Here is a 17,997-nt window from a genome sequence, read left to right on the forward strand (position 1 = left end):
TATATATGTGTGTATATATATATAAATATATATATATATATAAAAACAAATATCGACTATAATTGATAAATTTTTATAAAGAATGGAGAGAAAAGCAAAGACAAGGGTGATGGAATGAATAAGTTCATTATTATTTTTTCTCTCTTACAAGCAAGTTAATTTTTTGTGCTTTTATTTTTGTTTATAAGCAAAAGGATATTTATACAAATTTATACATATTTATATTTATGTATATTTTAGTTAATTAACCATACTGAGCCATTAGCCTTTAGAGACTATACATATATGTGTGCGTGTAATTCACAAGAAATGGAAAGAATAAGAATAAGAATAAGAATGAAATGAATGTAATAGAGGGAATTTCTTTCTTTCTACACTAAGCTAAGCTAAGCTACGTTACATTACATTACATTACATTAAATTAGACCAGGTATATATATTAATTATATATACACACTTTAGTTTCAATTGAAACCAGATATTTAAATGTATCTTTTTTCTTTTTGATAGATAAAAGTGAAATAAGTATATGATACAAACAGAACAAAATAAAACAGAGAAAATAATAATAATATGAAATAAAAAGACAAGAAGGTAAGTAAAATCTAAGAATATGATAAAGAAGTATAAGATGAGTTGATATAAGCTATCTTTGTTTTTGAGTTGAGGGAGTATTTTTTTTTGGTAAGATAATTTTTTGTTCTCACACAAACAAGGAAGAAATATATATATAATGTATATGTATAATTAATTCTCTCATTTTTTTTTGGTTTTTGGTTGGTTTTTCTTTTGGGTGGTCAAGTCAGTCTGGTCAGTCTGGTCAGTCTGGTCAGTCTGGTCAGTAGCCTCGACGTCTCTTTTCACGCTCTGCCATTCTGCCTGGTGGTTCGGGGGACAGGACAACAAGATTGGCACGCTCATTTGAAGACGGGTGAGTGACATGATGGACGTGGTGAGCACCAGGCGCATCCACTGTACAGACATCTTCATCTCGGACCCAGCTGTCTTTCATGAGATCCTGCAAGGTAGTTCGTTCGGCTGGATCAAGACTGATAATTGAGCCAATTGCAGGGCGACATTCACGAGGAAGGAGCTTAAGGAGATGTGCTTTCTGGAGCTGGGGGTTTGAGCAGTAGGCACGGAAGGAGGGATCTCGGGCATGAGGTGCACGCCATGGAAAACGGCGGATCGTCATGCAAAGAAAGATGATTGCACAGGACCAGATATCACTCTGTCTTGGATCATAGGTCGGCTGAGTGTATTGCTCAGGCGCAATGTAAGGGTCGGATCCATAGATACCTTTAGGCTTGATTTAGCATTCATTTCTCGAGATCAACCCATCATCTTTAAAAATTACCTTTGGACCGGGTAATGTTTGTCTCAAAAGGACATCGGAATACGGTCGAACAGCCAAAATCGATGATCTTGAGTGTCCCGAGGGGAGAAAGGACAAGATTATCCAGCTTGAGATCTCGGTGTGCGATCCCAAGGCCGTGCAGGTATTCGACACCACGAAGCAATTGTCTGAAAGTGCAGGCAATTTCCTGGCGTGACATCATTCCACTCATCACAACGTTGAACAAATCGTTTGGACAATACTCCATAATTTGGTAGAATTGTGGACCGTCCTGAATGAGGTCGAGGGTTTGAATGACGTTGGGGTGATGGAGTGCCGATCCAATACAAAATTCGGCCGTCACCTTCTTTATATAGTCTTTTTCACTTTCTTGGCTCAGTCGACTTCGGAAATGCTTCACCGCTAGTGAATTATTGTCACGTCGGATTAGTCGCACTGACCCACCAGCTCCTTTGCCAATAAAACGACCTAGATTTTTTTTATATATATAATTTGCTTGATAAGAATCTTCTCAGAGGTTTACAAAATAGATAAGGGTGAAATATCTTATGATAAGGATAAAGATAATAAAAATAAAACAAATCTATGATAATCTTTTATATATATCATTATATATATATATATATATATATATATATATAATATTCATATATACAAATTTGTATGTGTGTGTGTGTGTGTGTCCATGTATAACATATTATATATAAAAAAATCAAGTGCCTGAAAATGTAATATATATATATATATATATATAATGATATTTCCAAAAAAAAGAAGGTTTGGTTTGCAAGATGACTTACCCCATTTGCCGTAGCGGCTCTCGATATTTTGGCGGAATTGATTTCCAAAGTCTGATCGCTGATCTTCCTCGGCCAAGGGACTAAAGAACTGCCGCAGGTCTGACCAGATGAGAGAATCTTTTGGTTTTGGGCGGTGGAAGTGCGTTTCATGGTAGTGGTTGTTGTACTCTGGCTTTTTGAAGATGAATTGGATAGGTAAGCCCGGGCTAGGTAAAGCAAGGGACGAAGGAGTTGAAGAGGTAGAGGAGGATGATGAAGAGGAAGAGGAAGAAATGGCTGGTGAAGGTGGTTTGGAAAAAGAAATGGCTTTCTGTAGACGACGGGCGAGATCTGACAAGTCAACTGGGGCAGCTGATGAAGGTGTCGTTCTGGAAGCGACAGCAGGACAAACCGTAGGGCTAGAGGGCACAGAACGGTCTGGAGTCATAAGCCCAACAGGCTGAACTACAGGCGAAAGCATCGCAAGACCAGAAAGAAAGGAAAAAAAAAGGGAAACCAAAAATCAAGAGGTATGTATTTTCTTTTCTTTTTCTTCTTTTTCTTTTAAAACAAAAATGACTTTATACAGTAGAATATATTCCTTGACGTGAGAAAGCTAAAATAATGATAATAATGATAATAAAGCAAATGAAGAAAAAAGAGTTGGTGCTTTAAATACCATCCTTAGAAAAATTGGCAATTTGCAAGTCAAGATTTTTTTTTTCTTATTTTGTGTGTGTGTGTGTGAAACCGTCGTCCCAGAGTGTTGTATCGTGCAAAAGGGTATACAGCTATTAAATACTGTATACTAGATACTAGATACTAGATATTAGATATTAGATATATTTATAAAGTCCAATTGAATCATTGTGTTATGAGACAAAAGAGGGGGAGGGCTGGACGGAGCATTTTTAATGTATAATATATATTTTTAACAAGGGGAACTAGTAGTATTTTACTTATTTCAAATATTTTGGTTCTACAAGTGCTAAAAGCTTAGCTTTGTGTTTTTGTGTTTGCGTCACACAATTTTGTAATTTGAAAGAAGCTCTGTTGACAGTGCGAGTCATGATCCTCAAGTACACATGTACACATACACATAAGTATATATTTGTGTCTGTATCTAAAATATGAATGTGAATGTAAATGTAGATGTAAATGTAAATGTACAAAAGGGCTTGTGCACTATAATAGGCTTCTACCTCTATCTCTTTATGCGGAAACCCAAATAAAGATATCCACACAGTCTTCAGGGGGAGTAGGTTCCTTTATTCTTTTTTTTTTATTTTTATTTTATATATATATATATAAAAAGGGACTGCCAAACCTCCTGCAGAATCAAGGACTACAAAAAGCCCAACAGTAAGACAATGAAAGGGTTTTTTTTTAAAAAGAAAATTATTTATTTATCTTACAAGAGGACTATATATTTTATAAATAAATATATTTTGTGTGTAGAAACAATTAATGTTTTGCCGGTCATTGTCGCTGGTCCTTTTGGAAACCACCGTTTACTTGCGTGGACATCCAAGAGACACCCAGACGACAAATCTCCTCCGTGGCTTTGTGCGTCTGGAACTAGCCCGTCCTATTGTCGTACATGCGATCACCGTGCAGTTGGTTGGCACGGCAAAGACACTGTGGCCAGAAGGTAATAGACCAAAACACTCTAAAAAAAATCTAAAAAAAAAATAAAAAAAAATACACACATTCTTTCTTTCTTTCTTTCTTTGCTGCTGTTGTTGTTTTCTGTTGTTTCTGTTGTTGATTGGTCTTACAAACAATAAAGTAATATTGTTTATGAACAAGCCGACCACTGGGACAAACAAGTCCTGGTAGATTCAACCCTCCAGGTGTCTTGTACTCCACAACAACTCGGAAAGGGCACCCACAGATTTCCGTTCGAAGTGCTCTTGTCAAATGCCTTGTCCGAATCAATCGAGTGCAGCTACGGTCGGATCTCATACAAGCTCCATTGCCAGGCTCTCGTCAGGGCGTTTCCCTGGCCGTGCCTCTTACCTCTGCGCACAAAAATCCCAGTCGAATTGGTCCGCCTTCCGCCCACAGAGGGCCCGAACTCTGTCAGTCTGACCCGCGTCTTGGGCAATAATCACACTCTTGCTGTCACAATCGAGACTACCAATCTTGTCCCAGGTGCATTGTTGCCTGTTTCTTTGTCTCTCCAGACCTTATTGTCTTTAACAACAACAACAACAACAACAACAACAACATCATCATCATCATCATCATCATTATCTAATAATCAGAATAAGAATACTCCTTTGGTACTAACTAGCCTTACAGTCAAACTCATCGAACGACAAAGAATTCGTGCTCCTGCCCATTATACAACCAGACTCCATCACCACCAGATCACTCTTACTCCCCACAGTCCATTCACAAGTCCCTGTCAAATCAAACCTTCTGGCGACCAAATCAATGAAACCCGCATTCTCTACCGCGTTCCATCCAAAGAATCTCTCCTACTCCACACCTCCAGCACAAATCGCAATATGCGTGTCCGTCACTGGCTTCAGATATTCATGTCCTTTGTCCTTCCGGACAATACCTTACACGACATAATGGTAGATACCCCCGTACTCGTCTTACCAGGAACCCTACACGATCCCTCCTCCTTCAGTTTACCGGTTTACCAACCTACTGCCCCATCACTCCGTTCACCCTCGTCAACTTACCCCTTTGGATGGCTAACCAGACTTATTTCTCGAAATACAAAACCCCTCATCATTCCTCCCCATTACACTACTTATCAATAATCTTATATCCTAATAATCCTAATAATCCTAATAATCCCAATAATCCCAATAATCCCAATAATAATAAAAGATCTCTTTTTTTTTCTTTTACACTTTTACACCATTATTATATCCATATATATATATAAACACTTATCTATGTAATGTCATGCCATGTCATGTAATGTATGTAATATCTAAGGTAAATATTTTCTTAAATGTACTTTTTTGCACAAGAAATGCAACCCAAAATCTTATAATATGTGATCATCTGCTATTGTTTCAATTCTGGCTGCATTAAACATAGTAACGATCACTGTGGCTGAGATCAATTAATCAATCCCACTTGCTCTCTCTTTTTATTCACGATACCTTTTTTTTATATTGTGTATATATATATATATATATTTATTTAATAATAAAAATAATTATTAAAAAAAAATCAAATCAAATCAAATCAAATCAAATAAATAAATAAATAAATAAAATTAAAATGAATCAAAGTTCAGCCCACCCGAAGCCATGGCTAGCCTAACGAGATTCCTAAACTTTGCAAAGAAACGACCCTATTCATCACTAACCAGACCAACAAAAGTCATGATGGCCATGTCAGGTGGAGTGGACTCTAGTGTAGCAGCCGCCTTACTACACAAACAAGGCTACCAAGTTGAGGGAATCTACATGCGCAATTGGGATACTGCTGATGAGCGAGGCGTGTGTACCAGCACAGAAGACTGGAAGGATGTCCAGCAGGTGTGTGCCACGATTGGAATCAAATGTCGCCAGATCGACTTTGTAAAACAGTACTGGCAAGATGTGTTTTCCCAAACCCTCGAAGACTATGAGGCCGGGCTCACTCCAAACCCTGACATCCAATGCAACCGGTCAATCAAATTCGGCGCCTTGCTAGACCAGCTCCCACAAGACACACTCCTGGCCACCGGGCACTACTGCCGCCAACAAGCAGACGGGCGTCTGCTGCGTGGACTGGACCCTACCAAAGACCAATCGTACTATCTATCGACAGTGCCGTCCCAAGCTTTGCAAAGAACGATTTTCCCCTTGGGCGAATTTACTTCCAAGTCGCAGGTCAAGCTTCTTGCTGCCCAACTTGGCCTCCATGTGGCACAAAAAAAGGAAAGCATGGGCATTTGTTTTGTTGGACAAAAGCGCCGGTTTGCCGACTTTCTGGCCCAGTACATTGACCAACCACCAGGCCCAGCCGTGGATCTGGAAGGTAAACCGATCGGACAGCACAAGGGCTTGTTTGGCTACACTATCGGCCAATCATCCCATATCCACCATGGCCCCCACCGATGGTTTGTGGCTCAAAAGGACATGAAGACCAACACCTTGATTTGTGTGCCTGGTTCAACACACCCTGCGTTATTTCATCAAGGCTGCATCGCCCGAAACTGGGTGTGGATCAATGGTCCCCAGCCAATTGAGAGAGTGGATTGTCAGGTTCGGTACCGTCAGGCTGCAGCAAAGGCTAGTCTGACGCTCGAAGATGATGGCCGATATAAGATTATGTTTGATGAGCCAGTGCGGGCAATGGCACAAGGCCAACAGGTTGTTGTGTGGGATAAAGACTGGTGTCTTGGAGGAGGTGTGATTGAAGATATTTTACCAGCACTGTCATGATTTGTGAGAAAAGCTCCCCTAATGTAATCCAGATCCAATGAGATATATATATAGATATATAGATATATAGATATATAGATATACAGATATATAGATATATAGATAGGCAGATGTACAACTAGATAGCTAGATAGAAGGCTAATTAATATTCTTTGAGCTATTAGACATAGCTCTAATAGTAATGGTGATAGTTGAGTGAGATCATTGCATTATGTGCATTTGTATAAAGAAAACAACGACAACAACAACAATGTATAATTCAGTTCAGTTCAGTTCAGTCCAGTCCAGTTCAATTTGATTAGATTCGATTCAAAAGAAGATCAAAGTAATCAAAAACACCACGATGGCCAACATTAAAACAACCTGAGGAGGATAACCTTCGGTTGTCCGGCCCTTTTCAAGTTGAGCCAAATGACGATGGACTGCATCCAATGGCTGAACAACTGATGGCAGTTTCTTGGAAGACGTTGACCTCACAGGAGCTTGTCTTTGCTTCTCAATCTGACGGATTAGACTACGGATAGTTTCTTCTGCTTCCACTAGCTCCTCTTCCAATTTGGCCTTTGTTTCCTCCAAACCATTGGTTGTTGGCACGACAGCCGTTGGGTTTGAGTCTGTTAGTGAATAGACTGGTGGTGGTCCTACTGGCACAGCATTTGGAAGTTCTGAAGACTGTTGAGGAGACTCTTCTCCTCCTGGTGCTCCTCCTGCCTCGCTCAAACGATGGATTTCTGCTTCTTTAGGACTCAAAAACATGCATCGAAGTTTGTGCTGATGAATTGCCCCTTTGTCTCGACTCTCTAGTGTGTGCCACTATATTACAAGCAGATTGGTTAATATAATGTTTTTTTTTGCTCCCAAATTCATTAAATGTTTAATATGCATATATTCATGTCGAAACCTACAATCTCAGCCAATGGAAGTTTCTCGTTGATAGAAGGGTCAAGAGCAATTGTTTGAATAAGAAACTTGTCTTTGCACCGATAATCTAACGGAGGCTCTTCTTTAAAAGGCTGTAAGATGACTGTCATAAAGACAACCAAAAATAAATAAAAATCAGTTCATATTTCTCTTTCTGCAGTGTAATGTAGTGTACTGCGGTGCAGCTTGAACGCCATTTGAATGACACTAACATTCAAAAAGTTCAAATGTCTACCACTTTATCTTTTTTCTCTCTCTCTCTCTCTCTCTTTCTTTATTTTCCTTACGCTTGTTATATAGCCACTTCTCTTTGTTTATGCACTATATATTTATTTATTTTTACCTTGTACTTCAATTTCAGAATAAGGATCAATATAGCCTGCATTAGGACGAACACAGTATTGTTTTGGTGCAGTAGTCTTGACTTTGAATATTATTGGCTCTGCACCGGGATTCTTAAGTATCAAGATTTCCTTTGATAGAACATGGAGAGGACCTGTGTCAAGATGATAAGGGATTTTAGAATTTGTGTATAGATTGTTGGCATGAATGTTAAACTTTTTTTTCAGAAAAAAAAACCACAATTACGTTGGAATACAAGTGCAGTTGAGGGTGATAGTTGAACCGACATTTTTTTTAAAGAAAAAAAAGAGAGAGAAGAAGTATAGAACAAAAGAGTAAAAGAGGTAAAGACAGATGTGTGGCAATTATTTTTTTGCTAGGGACTGCACGTGATCCTTTGCCTCTATTTTTGATCCCACGGCTCGTGGGATCATTATATATAAAGAGAGAAAAGGGGAGAAATATATACAGAGCGAGAGGAAAAGGTGAAATAAAAAAATGGTCTAAGAAAATGATTATTTGTGTATCTATTAAAATGATTATTAATGATGAGAAAGAGCGTGCTAAAGATTAAAAGATTCGGAACACTTTTTGAAAATCCTCTGTTGTTGCTCAATGAATTTTTGAATTTTTGAATTTTATATAATTTATACAATTGGCAGTATTTTCAATTATCCATATATAAATCTTACTCAATAAAAAGGTAGCATTTGATAGTATTATTAGAATATTTGATCATAAGAGTAACCATGTTTAGGCAAAGGGACGACCTTTGATAGACTGGGGCTCTTCTTCTTCTACTTATGTGATAGATAATTAAGCTAATTCAACCCAAAATAGAATAAAAGATGAATTTATGCAGGTGAGGACGGAAGAAGGGAGAAAACAGTTTGCTTATGTAGAGTATATTGGTGCATGCTGCATAAAAAGCTTTAAACTATAGAGCAGCATTTACTCGAAAGCAATTGAGATTATACAACAAGCAAGTTTGGCCATCTTTATCTTATTTATTCTATTTATAAATCTTTGCTGGTTGGCATTGCTATGAATAGCCAAATGATCACTTTATAATGATTTAGCCATCTCAATGCTAATAATGCACTCTATTACATTATCCTTTGAATGCCAAGTTAATGCACCCACCTGCCAAGAGACTTGAATATCACCCTGCTTTTGAAGAGATTGGCGGCTATTACTAAGCACACACGTACATACATATGTGCATGCATAAGTATATACATAGACATACACACAAATATGTCCTATCAGCTATTATATTATTATCTTTAAAACCCTCACTCACAAGCGAGTAACCAACAATAAGCCTCTATTCTGTACTGGGTTAATTATGAAACACCTTTCTTCTTTTTTTGGAAGGTGTTATTTCTAGTGGTCATTTGTAAATTATAAACTGAAAAAAAAATTAGACCTCATTTTCTTGAAAATAACCTGGGAAAATTGACTACGGATTTTTTATAATCCAGGCTTAATTTAGATACGGCTAAAGCAACACTCAGCAGATGGTGCTTTATAAATCAGCAAGTTACAACATATGTAAGCCATTCTTTGTTGCTGTTTTCTTTTAATACAAAAATAAAGAAACCTTAACTAAATATTGCTTCATATGATGAATATTTTGCGAATATTAAAGAACCAAAAGAAAAAAGAAGTAAGTAGAATGCAGAGAAATGTAATTCGGTAATATCTGTGAATATTAGATCCAAACATTAACATACGCACATCTGCACGTCATTTAGAAAAAAAGAATTGCTTTCAAGATCGCCATTTCTTGCAACGATTCGTAAACCAAAAACCAAATGCATGATAAACAAATAGCGACTTGCAGAGTCATGTCAGCTTCTTGAGTGTTTGTTTAGTTAAGCACAGCTTGGTCCGAAAATGCTCAGTATATTGTATTATTGAAGCACATTCTAAATATCACTAAATAACCCTATTCTTATTTTATTTTATTTTATAGATACAACCCCAAAAAACATTGATAATCTCTCCTCCCTTGCAACCCATATTCTGGGATGAAACACGCGCGCCCTGTCGGACAAACTACAGAAGTTTAGATCAAGAAAATTCCAAGACACATACATAAAAAGAAGCATGTCATGTCATGTCATGTCATGTCATTTTGGTTTTTGGTTTTTGGTTTTTGGTTTTTGGTTTTACACAGACCATCAATTTCCTTCCCCCTCCCTCCGTGGAACAGTTGTCAGTCTTCAAACAAAACTATGAGACAAGACAGGGGGGTTACATACATTAATAATTTGATTGAACTAAACTTGAGCTATATGCAATATATCCTTCCGCTTAGAGCCACGTTAAAATCATAAGCAGACAAGTTTTTATTGGCCCTAGAGAAGAGGGATTTGTTAAATTACATGCAAAAAAAAGGGAAAACTGTTACTTCACAAAAGTAATCGACTTACTACATGTTTTTTTTTAGAGAGAAGAAGAAATGATTGCTTGTGAAGCCATAAATATATGCAAGGCACATGATACATACAAAGCCTATACCAGCACCTACCAATATGCTAAGCAAGAGCTAAAATATTATTAAATATTAAATTAAGTCATTAAACTTGGTATATTATATTATAATACTATATTACAATCGATAAAGAACATATGCTATTCGGTGAAGACAGCTGTCACGCCAAAATAACATCGATCTGAGAGATTGCTTTAGGCTGGCAAGAGATAGCCCACCGGATATTTTGGTACTAATAGCAGTGGCTCATATCCACCCAAGCAATATGGCTAGTATATATTTCTCTTTCTTCTAGGTAAATGATTAAAGAAAAAAGATTATAGTAATACTCATCTGTTCAGATAAGAAAAAAATACGAGTGAAATGAGACGAGATGATTATCGAAAAAAAAAGTTGTTTTGAGTGACCAAAAAAAAAGGGCTTGCAAAGAATCGGACAAAAAGATACGGACCAATTTTATTAACTGTGTTAATTCATGCTGCAGATAGAACCAATATGAACCAAATTTACTCAAGTTAACCATGTAAGTAGTATCATTAACTTTCATTAAATCAATCCTACACAGAGGCTTGAGAGAATCGAGAGACATACGGTCATCAGTCATTTCTACTTTAAGGTAGTTATTTTTCATCTCCTCACTCGTGCGAGCAGTGGGCCGAAGAAAAGTAACCATTGAGCCAGAGATCAGTCCAATGCTGGGAGTCGTGCCAATACTGTTCTTGATAACAAAAGCAGCAAAGGAATTGTCCTTTAAAGTATTTATGTTACCGGTATCATTGTTGTCTGCGAGCACTTGAGATCCTCCAAGAAATAGGTTGCGGAAATTTTTATCTTTATCGTCGTTGGGCTTGATAAATTCTGCAATTCCGGGTCCAGGGTACTCTCGTTGTCCGTTGCTGTTAATCCACGATCCGTTGGCGAAGATATGTTGCATGACCGCCTGCTTTGCGAACTTGTGCCAGACATCTCTCGAGGTGTTCAGTCGGTTGGTATGAATGAGATGCTCTCGAATATACTTGTCGAACTGTTCGCCTTTTTCTGTCTCAAAGTTCAGAGCAGGTCCAAATCGTCTGATATCTTCTGTCAAATGGGCCACGTTGTGGGTCTTCGGCTTAGTGGATAAAGGCGTGTGCTTCGGACCGTTCACATTTGTCATGTCAAATGTCATGGAGTTTGGCGATCAATGTGCTCACAGTACTGTCAACCTGGGCGAGGCACTCTTCGAATTTGGATTCCACTTGCCGAACAAACACCGATGAACATAGACGACCAAGTTCAACAAGGCAGGGAAAAATTGGTTTAATTACCTCATCATCATCAAAGTCTTTGAGGAAAACAACGCGAAGAGTTTGCAGGAGCACCTTGAACTCTCTACCAAGGAAAGATCCACAGTGTCTCAAGAGCCGGGTAAACTTGCGAGAAAGTCCAGTTGTCTGTTCAGGTTCCTTTCAACTGTCGGAAAGCTTCTCCCTTTTTCGCCTTGGTGGAAACAGGCAGGCTGGTCAAGAGTTCGGTCATGCAAAGATGTGATCTTTCTGGCTTTCAATGTGCTCGACATCATGAATCGCAGGTGTACAGACAGCAGGTTGGTATAAGCAGGTAAAGGCGTGGGGAATGACTCGGGAACATCAACTTCTGTTGAAGGAAAAACGGGTATTCTGTTCCTCTTCACTCGGTGGTAATTCATAAGGACATTCAACTTAGGGAGTTTGAATGTTCCTTGTTCGTTAACATCGGCCTGAATCTTGCTGATTATGTTCACGACAAACAAGATCTTGATCATCATACTTTGGGAGACTATATCGTTGTCCCTGTAAATAAGGGTACAAGACATAATTGTTTATAGATCGAGGAAAGAGTAAGAATTTGAGATAGGTCAACTAAAGGTGTTTTCCACAATAAAGGCTTTATATCACGTTTAGTTCCTCTAAAGCTGCGTCACGATGATCTAAAAAATATCATAGGGTTACATATAGAGTTGTACAGAGAATTGCTTTCTGATTCATAATTACTGAAATAAGAGACAAAGCAAGTATCGAAATGGTGATATTTGGACACTTACATGAAAATAGAAATTATGAAATATGATTTTCCCCACCCTCCCTTCCCTTAGCTGACCTCACTCGTAGAGATCGACTATATACATTGGAGTACTTAGATTTAAAGTATTGCTATCAACTTTTTGCTGATTTTAAATAAAGATATGATAAAACAATCATATCTCATAATTTTTATTTTCATGCCCAAGTATCCCAATATCACCATTTCGATACTTGAACTTTGCCCATTTAATTTTCACCAAAAACCGAAAGTTTGCAAAAAAAAAAAAAAGCTCATTTGGGCCCGAAAAACCTGTATATAAACTTATCGCCGAAACATCTTACCGGGGATTCAATTGTCCCCCCTTTAACGTGTAGCTTTGGTTTTCGTTCCTTTGGATTTCCTCCTTTACTGTTTCTTATTTTAAATATGAAGTACACCCTTGTCTCGGTCCCTGCACTGGGAAACAAGCAAAATACGTTCTCTAACCTTAAAAGCAAGCTTGCTGACTATGCCGACACTCATCAGCTCTTGATTCCCGAGTTCAAGGTAATGAAGATTTTTATACACACGCACACGTATAAAGTCAAAGACGACGAATAAAAAGAAAGAAAGAAGAAGAAATGAAATGAGTAGAAAAAGGACAAGAAAAAAAAATTAAGAGAAATGAGCTTTTAAACTATAACCAAATGACACGTTCATTATTAAAAGATTGGCACCCTCGATGGCCTTGTCTTACTATCAGACGACCTAGTCAAGTTTGACGCCGTGTTTGAACAAGCGACCAACAAGATTGCAGATATCTTGAGCATCCTTGTCAAGGACCAAAAGGTCAATGTACAAGATTTCCTTCTTGTTAATGACAGTATGTTTCTTCCGATGAATCTTAAAAGAAGTAAAAAAAAAGTAGTCGGTTAGGGAAACTCATCTCGGTTATTTCTGCTATTGCTACTGTTATTTAGAGACAATTGATCAATATATCAGTTCTTTCCAATGGAATAGCATGAAGTATCGCACTGACAAATCTTTGCAGGAGACCACCACTCTTCTCAACCAGGTACATAAAAAAAGCAAAAGACCACAAGTGATGCAAAGAGAGAGAAAGAGAGAGAAAGACGTGAATTAAAAGAAAGCTAAATATATATATATATGTATAACTACTTTTGTAGGAAGTTGCTTCGATTGATAATGTGATGAAGACCAAGATGAACACTTATACCCTCAACAAGAATGCTCTTTTGACCCTTCAGCGCAAGCAGACGTACGTGTTGAAACAAAAACAAAAGTAGCAATTGATAACTCATTTTATTTGCGGTGTTTATCTATGTGCGGCGATAGTGGTAATTTGTCTGTCAAGAGCTTAAACGGTATTGTAAAGAAGCAGCATTGTATCCTCAACTCTGAATATATCACCACCCTTATTGTTGCTGTTCCAAGGTAAATAGTCTATGGGTTTGTAAAGATAAATATATAAAGACAAATTAAAATTAATGCTGTGTATATGTATATGATTTTAGACAGCTGTACAAATTGTGGAACAACAGCTACGAGACTTTGGCTCCAATGGTCGTCCCACGCTCGTCTGTGTAAGTACGATAGAGGTAGAATATGCCCTTGAAATATCATGTGCGTTTATCAAATTTATTAATGGCTTGCAATTTTGTATTTTTATATGTATATATAGTAAGATTGCTGAAGACGACGAGTTTGGTCTCTTTACTGTTACTGTTTTCCAGCGTGCAGCTGAAGATTTTGCGCAAAAGGCACGTGAGGAACGTTTCATCGTTCGTGACTTCAAGTACGATGAGGATGCTCTTAAACAACAGCAGGGTGAACTCGAAGAGTCCAAGATCACTGTTAATGAACAACAAGCCGAGTTGGTCCGTTTAGCACGCACCAATTTCGGAGAAGTTTTTGGTGCTTGGGTTCACCTCAAAGCACTGCGCATCTTTGTGGAATCTGTACTTCGCTATGGCCTACCCCCAGATTTTACTGCTGTCTCCATCTTGGTAACGTTAACCTGAATATATATATACATACATATATATATGTGTGTACGGCTGTTCATTCATTTCTGTTTAATTTAGGCTTTACCAAAGTATGAGAAGAAGGTAGATGAAGTCCTGGTAGCTCAGTACGGCCGTCTGGGCGGTGTACATGGTCAGACATCCAAAGCTCAGGCAGAGAGTGAGGATATATTGGATCACGACCTTCAGACTATGAACGACAACAACTACAGACCATATGTTCAGTTTGAACTCTTGTTCGACTTGGAGCGTAGACAATAAGAAATTTGTGGATTATCTATCTATCTCTTTGTCTTTACCTTGACATCCTAAAGGGACTTTATATTCTGCAAAAAACCAAGTTACTTTGAAATGTTCATTGTAAAGATGTAGATATAAAATATTAAAAAAAAAAACAAACCCCCCCAACAGCACCACAAATACCAAGAATCTTGATGAAAGAATTTTTTAAGCCGTGTGATAGAGTTACTAGGCCAGTTTGAAGTCTTGTAATTTCAACCTTTTGCTTCATTGTTTGATCTGTTAAATAAGCATATAATACGTGACTGTGTATCCGGAAGCACAACGGATCCGATGGCGATTTAACCACAAACAATTGTTTGTAACAAGATGACTTCTCCTCTTTACTCGCCAGGTAAAAAGAATAGTCATGTAGTCTTTCTCGCATAAAAAGAGCCGCCCAACTTACCAGCATCGAACTCTCCCCAATTTTATCCATTTACCGGGAATTTTTACCAACTCGGATATTTTAGTCTTGTCTCAATGGGTGAATTAATTTCGACTTTGATTTCATTTATCACAAAAATATTATGATCAATTTGGATACCTCTTTGAATGTTTACATTTTTGCTTTAATATCACTATGTTCAATGTTGAAAATACATACCCACACACACAAAAACATATATATATATATATGAATGTCTACCCACTACCACGACTACTGCCACTGCTAAAAATACAACTAAAAAATGATACAACGAATAATAATGACTTTTCTGAATTTACCTGTTAGTATTTACACTTTGTTTGACAGCTCCCCAAAGCCTTTCAACAAGTAGTCTTACGAGAAGAATGAAGTCAAAGGTATCTTTCCCCAGAACTATATGTTAGTGCTAACAAGTTTATTTACCCCACACTACTAAATATTTTTCTACTAATCATTCCCATAATGCTCAGGCGAGGGGAACATTATCTTCTATTTTAGAAGATAGAAGATAATAATAATAGAAAATTAAAAATAAATATGAATATGACTGATATGCATATATACAGGAAAAAGGACGGGTTTGGAGAGAATATAATTTGAATTCATGCTATGATGCCCCATTTTGGAGCGTTCGAACAACTCTCTCATGGTGTATGGTCACAATAATGATAAGTTGTTAGCTGTACGTATTTTTCAGCATGTTCTTGAGATTGCTCACTTGTCGACCGATTAGAATCCCCATCCAAATCCCTTGTTGATGCTATTATCAACATTGGTCCCCGCGAATATTTCTTTCGCATCGTTCCTTAGAGTACTATTCGTCTTCAGGCTGTTGATGTATCTCCTTTCCGTCGTACCAACTAGCCCCTTTCTTTGTTGAATACTGATACTTGTGGGGATACCTCCCTTAATGTTAAAACAGTTAGAGAAGGTCTTGTTAATAAATTAACCTATGTTACCAAGAAGGGTGAGCTTGAGCGTGCTACAAAGTCCAAACGTTAAAAATTTATTGTGGAGTTCGGCTTTTTGCAAGGCTCTATTTGATTTTTTGTTCTCTTTATATAAAAGATTGTATGAGTGTGTAAATTTATATACATATATATATATATATATATATTTACAAATATGTGTGTACTCCTTATATATTCATCCACCTCTTCATTCACCAAACATATTAAAGTTTCCTTTGAATTCTCAAGTTGCTTAAATGACATTTCATTAATGATTACAACAACAAAAAACAGAATGATGCAGTGGTTTGTTTTTGCTTTTTCTTTATTCACAAAAAGAAGTAAATCCCAAAATACTTAGAAAGATATTTAGGCCTTGACAGCATACTTGCGCATGGGGAAATGAGCCTGCTTCTTCTGGTACTTGACAGTCTTGAGGCTACGCTCATAAGGAGTCAAGGCTCTGCGGAGAGCACGAGTCTTCTTGACACGGAGGTCGATGGGGATCAACTTCTTCTTCTGGTAGAAAAGACGGAGCTGGTCGCGCTGGGTCTGGTTGATGACGGTCAAGGTGCGGGCAACGTTCTTGCGTGCCTGGCCGATGGCCTGGAGCTTGGAAGCAGAGCCACCAGCAACCTTCTGGACACGGAGAGAAGCAAGTTCCTGCTTCTGCTCATCGAGAACCTTCAAGAGCTCGGCCTTGTTCTTGTTACGGAGTTCGTGAGCTTTGACGCCAGCCTTTTTCATATTATTGTTTATTTTTTAAATGGGAAAAATATGTATATTAGACAATGACCATATATTTTTTGTATTGGACTCGATTTTTTTTGTTATATAGCGATCTCCTCTAAATCTGTCTGTAGCCATCTATTTTGTAGATATCCTCATCGTTTATAGATGGATGGAATGTGATGGGATGGATGGGATGGGATGGATGGGATGGGATGGGATAGTTGTATGGTCACCTACCATTGGTCACTGATTGTAAAGAGGAAGGACGATGATGGCTTGCCACCAGTACCTTCTTGAGGGCCACCATCCGCCACCGCGGCCTTGTCGGATACCAAATCTTGTAAGCCAATCAATCCACCTTTTTATTTTTTTTATTAGTGTGTTCCTATGTAGGCCTATAAAACACACACACTTTCTTTCTAAAATAAAATGTAGCTCTTGGCCAATTCTAAAGTCGCAGGTCGACAACAATAAACACTTTCTTTACAGAACAAAAGCAATTCCTGTACATTTATTGGCGATTTTACCTCTAAACATACTTGTCAACTTTTTGAAACCTGGAATTTTTCATTAAATCCCTACATACTGAACCGAGTATCATTATCATTATTATATTGCAAAAGTTGGCAAAATCATGTTGTTAAGCATTAAACATTGCTATACTAAATATATGAAGAATCTTGTTTGTAAGCATAATATCTTAAAACTACTACCCTTTGCACGAAACATTTAAATAATGCGACGTAGCAGCACAACTTAGATGCTATTACAACATATGTCCCAAAACTAAAGTATATAAACATTAATACAAAATAAAACGGGACCTAAGCGTGTTTGGATATCCTACAGAGAGCAAGACAATACGATTTTCTGACGAGTACTTTAAAAGGTCTTTAGTACATCATCTACTGCAAGATACCTAGAAATATAGGTTTGCCTAATGCAAAGATGTACATTATAGTATAAAGAAGAGCTCTATTAGTCTTAAAAATAAACATGAAGGCATTTTTCTTTTATGTATTTTGAAATACTTGACATAAAATCGTTATTTTAAAACAAGTTTAAATAAAATATCAGCATTCGATATCATTGAATAATGTCTGTTGTTTCCCATAATTATCCTTCAAGGGAAGATATTATTGTATAATACGACTATAAACCAAGAGACTATAACTAAGAATCGTCTCGGACTCCTTTAAATTTAGAGACCTATTTAGCGATAAATACTTCTTGGCTAGCG

The 17,997-nt window shown here is 37.5% G+C and overlaps 8 protein-coding genes across 8 annotated transcripts; 4 read left to right on the forward strand and 4 right to left on the reverse strand.

Annotated features, from left to right (window-relative positions):
* Window positions 1-481: 481 nt before the first annotated feature.
* PHYBLDRAFT_126289 (hypothetical protein) lies at window positions 482-2,754 on the reverse strand. The gene is made up of 3 exons (XM_018429095.1): window positions 2,158-2,754; window positions 1,358-1,825; window positions 482-1,299 (listed from the first exon to the last, which is right to left on the reverse strand). The coding sequence occupies exons 1-3, from the start codon at window positions 2,615-2,617 to the stop codon at window positions 839-841; spliced, it is 1,389 nt and encodes a 462-aa protein (XP_018288911.1). The 5' UTR covers window positions 2,618-2,754; the 3' UTR covers window positions 482-838.
* A 1,144-nt stretch (window positions 2,755-3,898) lies between these two features.
* PHYBLDRAFT_159490 (hypothetical protein) lies at window positions 3,899-5,002 on the forward strand. Its single transcript, XM_018433994.1, has 2 exons — window positions 3,899-4,440; window positions 4,547-5,002. The coding sequence occupies exon 1, from the start codon at window positions 4,057-4,059 to the stop codon at window positions 4,225-4,227; it is 171 nt and encodes a 56-aa protein (XP_018288912.1). The 5' UTR covers window positions 3,899-4,056; the 3' UTR covers window positions 4,228-4,440; window positions 4,547-5,002.
* Window positions 5,003-5,492: 490 nt separating this feature from the next.
* On the forward strand, window positions 5,493-6,536 carry PHYBLDRAFT_57134 (hypothetical protein; the record flags this gene model as incomplete). The annotated part of the gene is made up of 1 exon (XM_018440230.1): window positions 5,493-6,536. The coding sequence occupies one exon, from the start codon at window positions 5,493-5,495 to the stop codon at window positions 6,534-6,536; it is 1,044 nt and encodes a 347-aa protein (XP_018288913.1).
* Window positions 6,537-6,845: 309 nt separating this feature from the next.
* Window positions 6,846-8,088, reverse strand: PHYBLDRAFT_170958 (hypothetical protein; the record flags this gene model as incomplete). Its single annotated transcript, XM_018436452.1, has 4 exons — window positions 6,846-7,349; window positions 7,442-7,560; window positions 7,801-7,953; window positions 8,046-8,088. 4 exons carry the CDS (start codon window positions 8,086-8,088, stop codon window positions 6,846-6,848), a joined length of 819 nt encoding a protein of 272 aa, XP_018288914.1.
* A 2,231-nt stretch (window positions 8,089-10,319) lies between these two features.
* Window positions 10,320-12,133, reverse strand: PHYBLDRAFT_64050 (hypothetical protein; the record flags this gene model as incomplete). Its single annotated transcript, XM_018441224.1, has 4 exons — window positions 10,320-10,331; window positions 10,841-11,431; window positions 11,493-11,732; window positions 11,753-12,133. The coding sequence occupies 4 exons, from the start codon at window positions 12,131-12,133 to the stop codon at window positions 10,320-10,322; spliced, it is 1,224 nt and encodes a 407-aa protein (XP_018288915.1).
* Window positions 12,134-12,761: 628 nt separating this feature from the next.
* Window positions 12,762-14,790, forward strand: PHYBLDRAFT_187872 (hypothetical protein). The gene is made up of 8 exons (XM_018439431.1): window positions 12,762-12,888; window positions 13,051-13,204; window positions 13,302-13,396; window positions 13,509-13,600; window positions 13,678-13,776; window positions 13,857-13,925; window positions 14,024-14,348; window positions 14,427-14,790. The coding sequence occupies exons 1-8, from the start codon at window positions 12,769-12,771 to the stop codon at window positions 14,625-14,627; spliced, it is 1,155 nt and encodes a 384-aa protein (XP_018288916.1). The 5' UTR covers window positions 12,762-12,768; the 3' UTR covers window positions 14,628-14,790.
* Window positions 14,791-15,721: 931 nt separating this feature from the next.
* On the forward strand, window positions 15,722-16,077 carry PHYBLDRAFT_148097 (hypothetical protein; the record flags this gene model as incomplete). The annotated part of the gene is made up of 3 exons (XM_018432009.1): window positions 15,722-15,757; window positions 15,886-15,928; window positions 15,998-16,077. The coding sequence occupies 3 exons, from the start codon at window positions 15,722-15,724 to the stop codon at window positions 16,075-16,077; spliced, it is 159 nt and encodes a 52-aa protein (XP_018288917.1).
* Window positions 16,078-16,394: 317 nt separating this feature from the next.
* On the reverse strand, window positions 16,395-16,824 carry PHYBLDRAFT_159493 (hypothetical protein; the record flags this gene model as incomplete). Its single annotated transcript, XM_018433995.1, has 2 exons — window positions 16,395-16,763; window positions 16,822-16,824. The coding sequence occupies 2 exons, from the start codon at window positions 16,822-16,824 to the stop codon at window positions 16,395-16,397; spliced, it is 372 nt and encodes a 123-aa protein (XP_018288918.1).
* Window positions 16,825-17,997: the final 1,173 nt, after the last annotated feature.

The sequence above is a fragment of the Phycomyces blakesleeanus genome (assembly GCF_001638985.1).
Source record: "Phycomyces blakesleeanus NRRL 1555(-) unplaced genomic scaffold PHYBLscaffold_17, whole genome shotgun sequence".
Taxonomy (NCBI): domain Eukaryota; kingdom Fungi; phylum Mucoromycota; class Mucoromycetes; order Mucorales; family Phycomycetaceae; genus Phycomyces; species Phycomyces blakesleeanus.

What these genes read in the sequence shown, in the direction of transcription:
- PHYBLDRAFT_159490 (XM_018433994.1), top strand. Translation starts at nt 4,057, where the DNA reads ATGCCTTGTCCGAATCAATCGAGTGCAGCTACGGTCGGATCTCATACA.
- PHYBLDRAFT_187872 (XM_018439431.1), top strand. Translation starts at nt 12,769, where the DNA reads ATGAAGTACACCCTTGTCTCGGTCCCTGCACTGGGAAACAAGCAAAAT. An exon ending in ACCCTTCAGCGCAAGCAGAC is followed by an intron (nt 13,601 to 13,677) that starts GTACGTGTTGAA and finishes GTGCGGCGATAG; the next exon opens with TGGTAATTTGTCTGTCAAGA. An exon ending in CTTATTGTTGCTGTTCCAAG is followed by an intron (nt 13,777 to 13,856) that starts GTAAATAGTCTA and finishes ATATGATTTTAG; the next exon opens with ACAGCTGTACAAATTGTGGA.
- PHYBLDRAFT_126289 (XM_018429095.1), bottom strand. Translation starts at nt 2,617, where the DNA reads ATGCTTTCGCCTGTAGTTCAGCCTGTTGGGCTTATGACTCCAGACCGT. An exon ending in GAGCCGCTACGGCAAATGGG is followed by an intron (nt 1,826 to 2,157) that starts GTAAGTCATCTT and finishes AAAAAAATCTAG; the next exon opens with GTCGTTTTATTGGCAAAGGA. An exon ending in AAACATTACCCGGTCCAAAG is followed by an intron (nt 1,300 to 1,357) that starts GTAATTTTTAAA and finishes TCAAGCCTAAAG; the next exon opens with GTATCTATGGATCCGACCCT.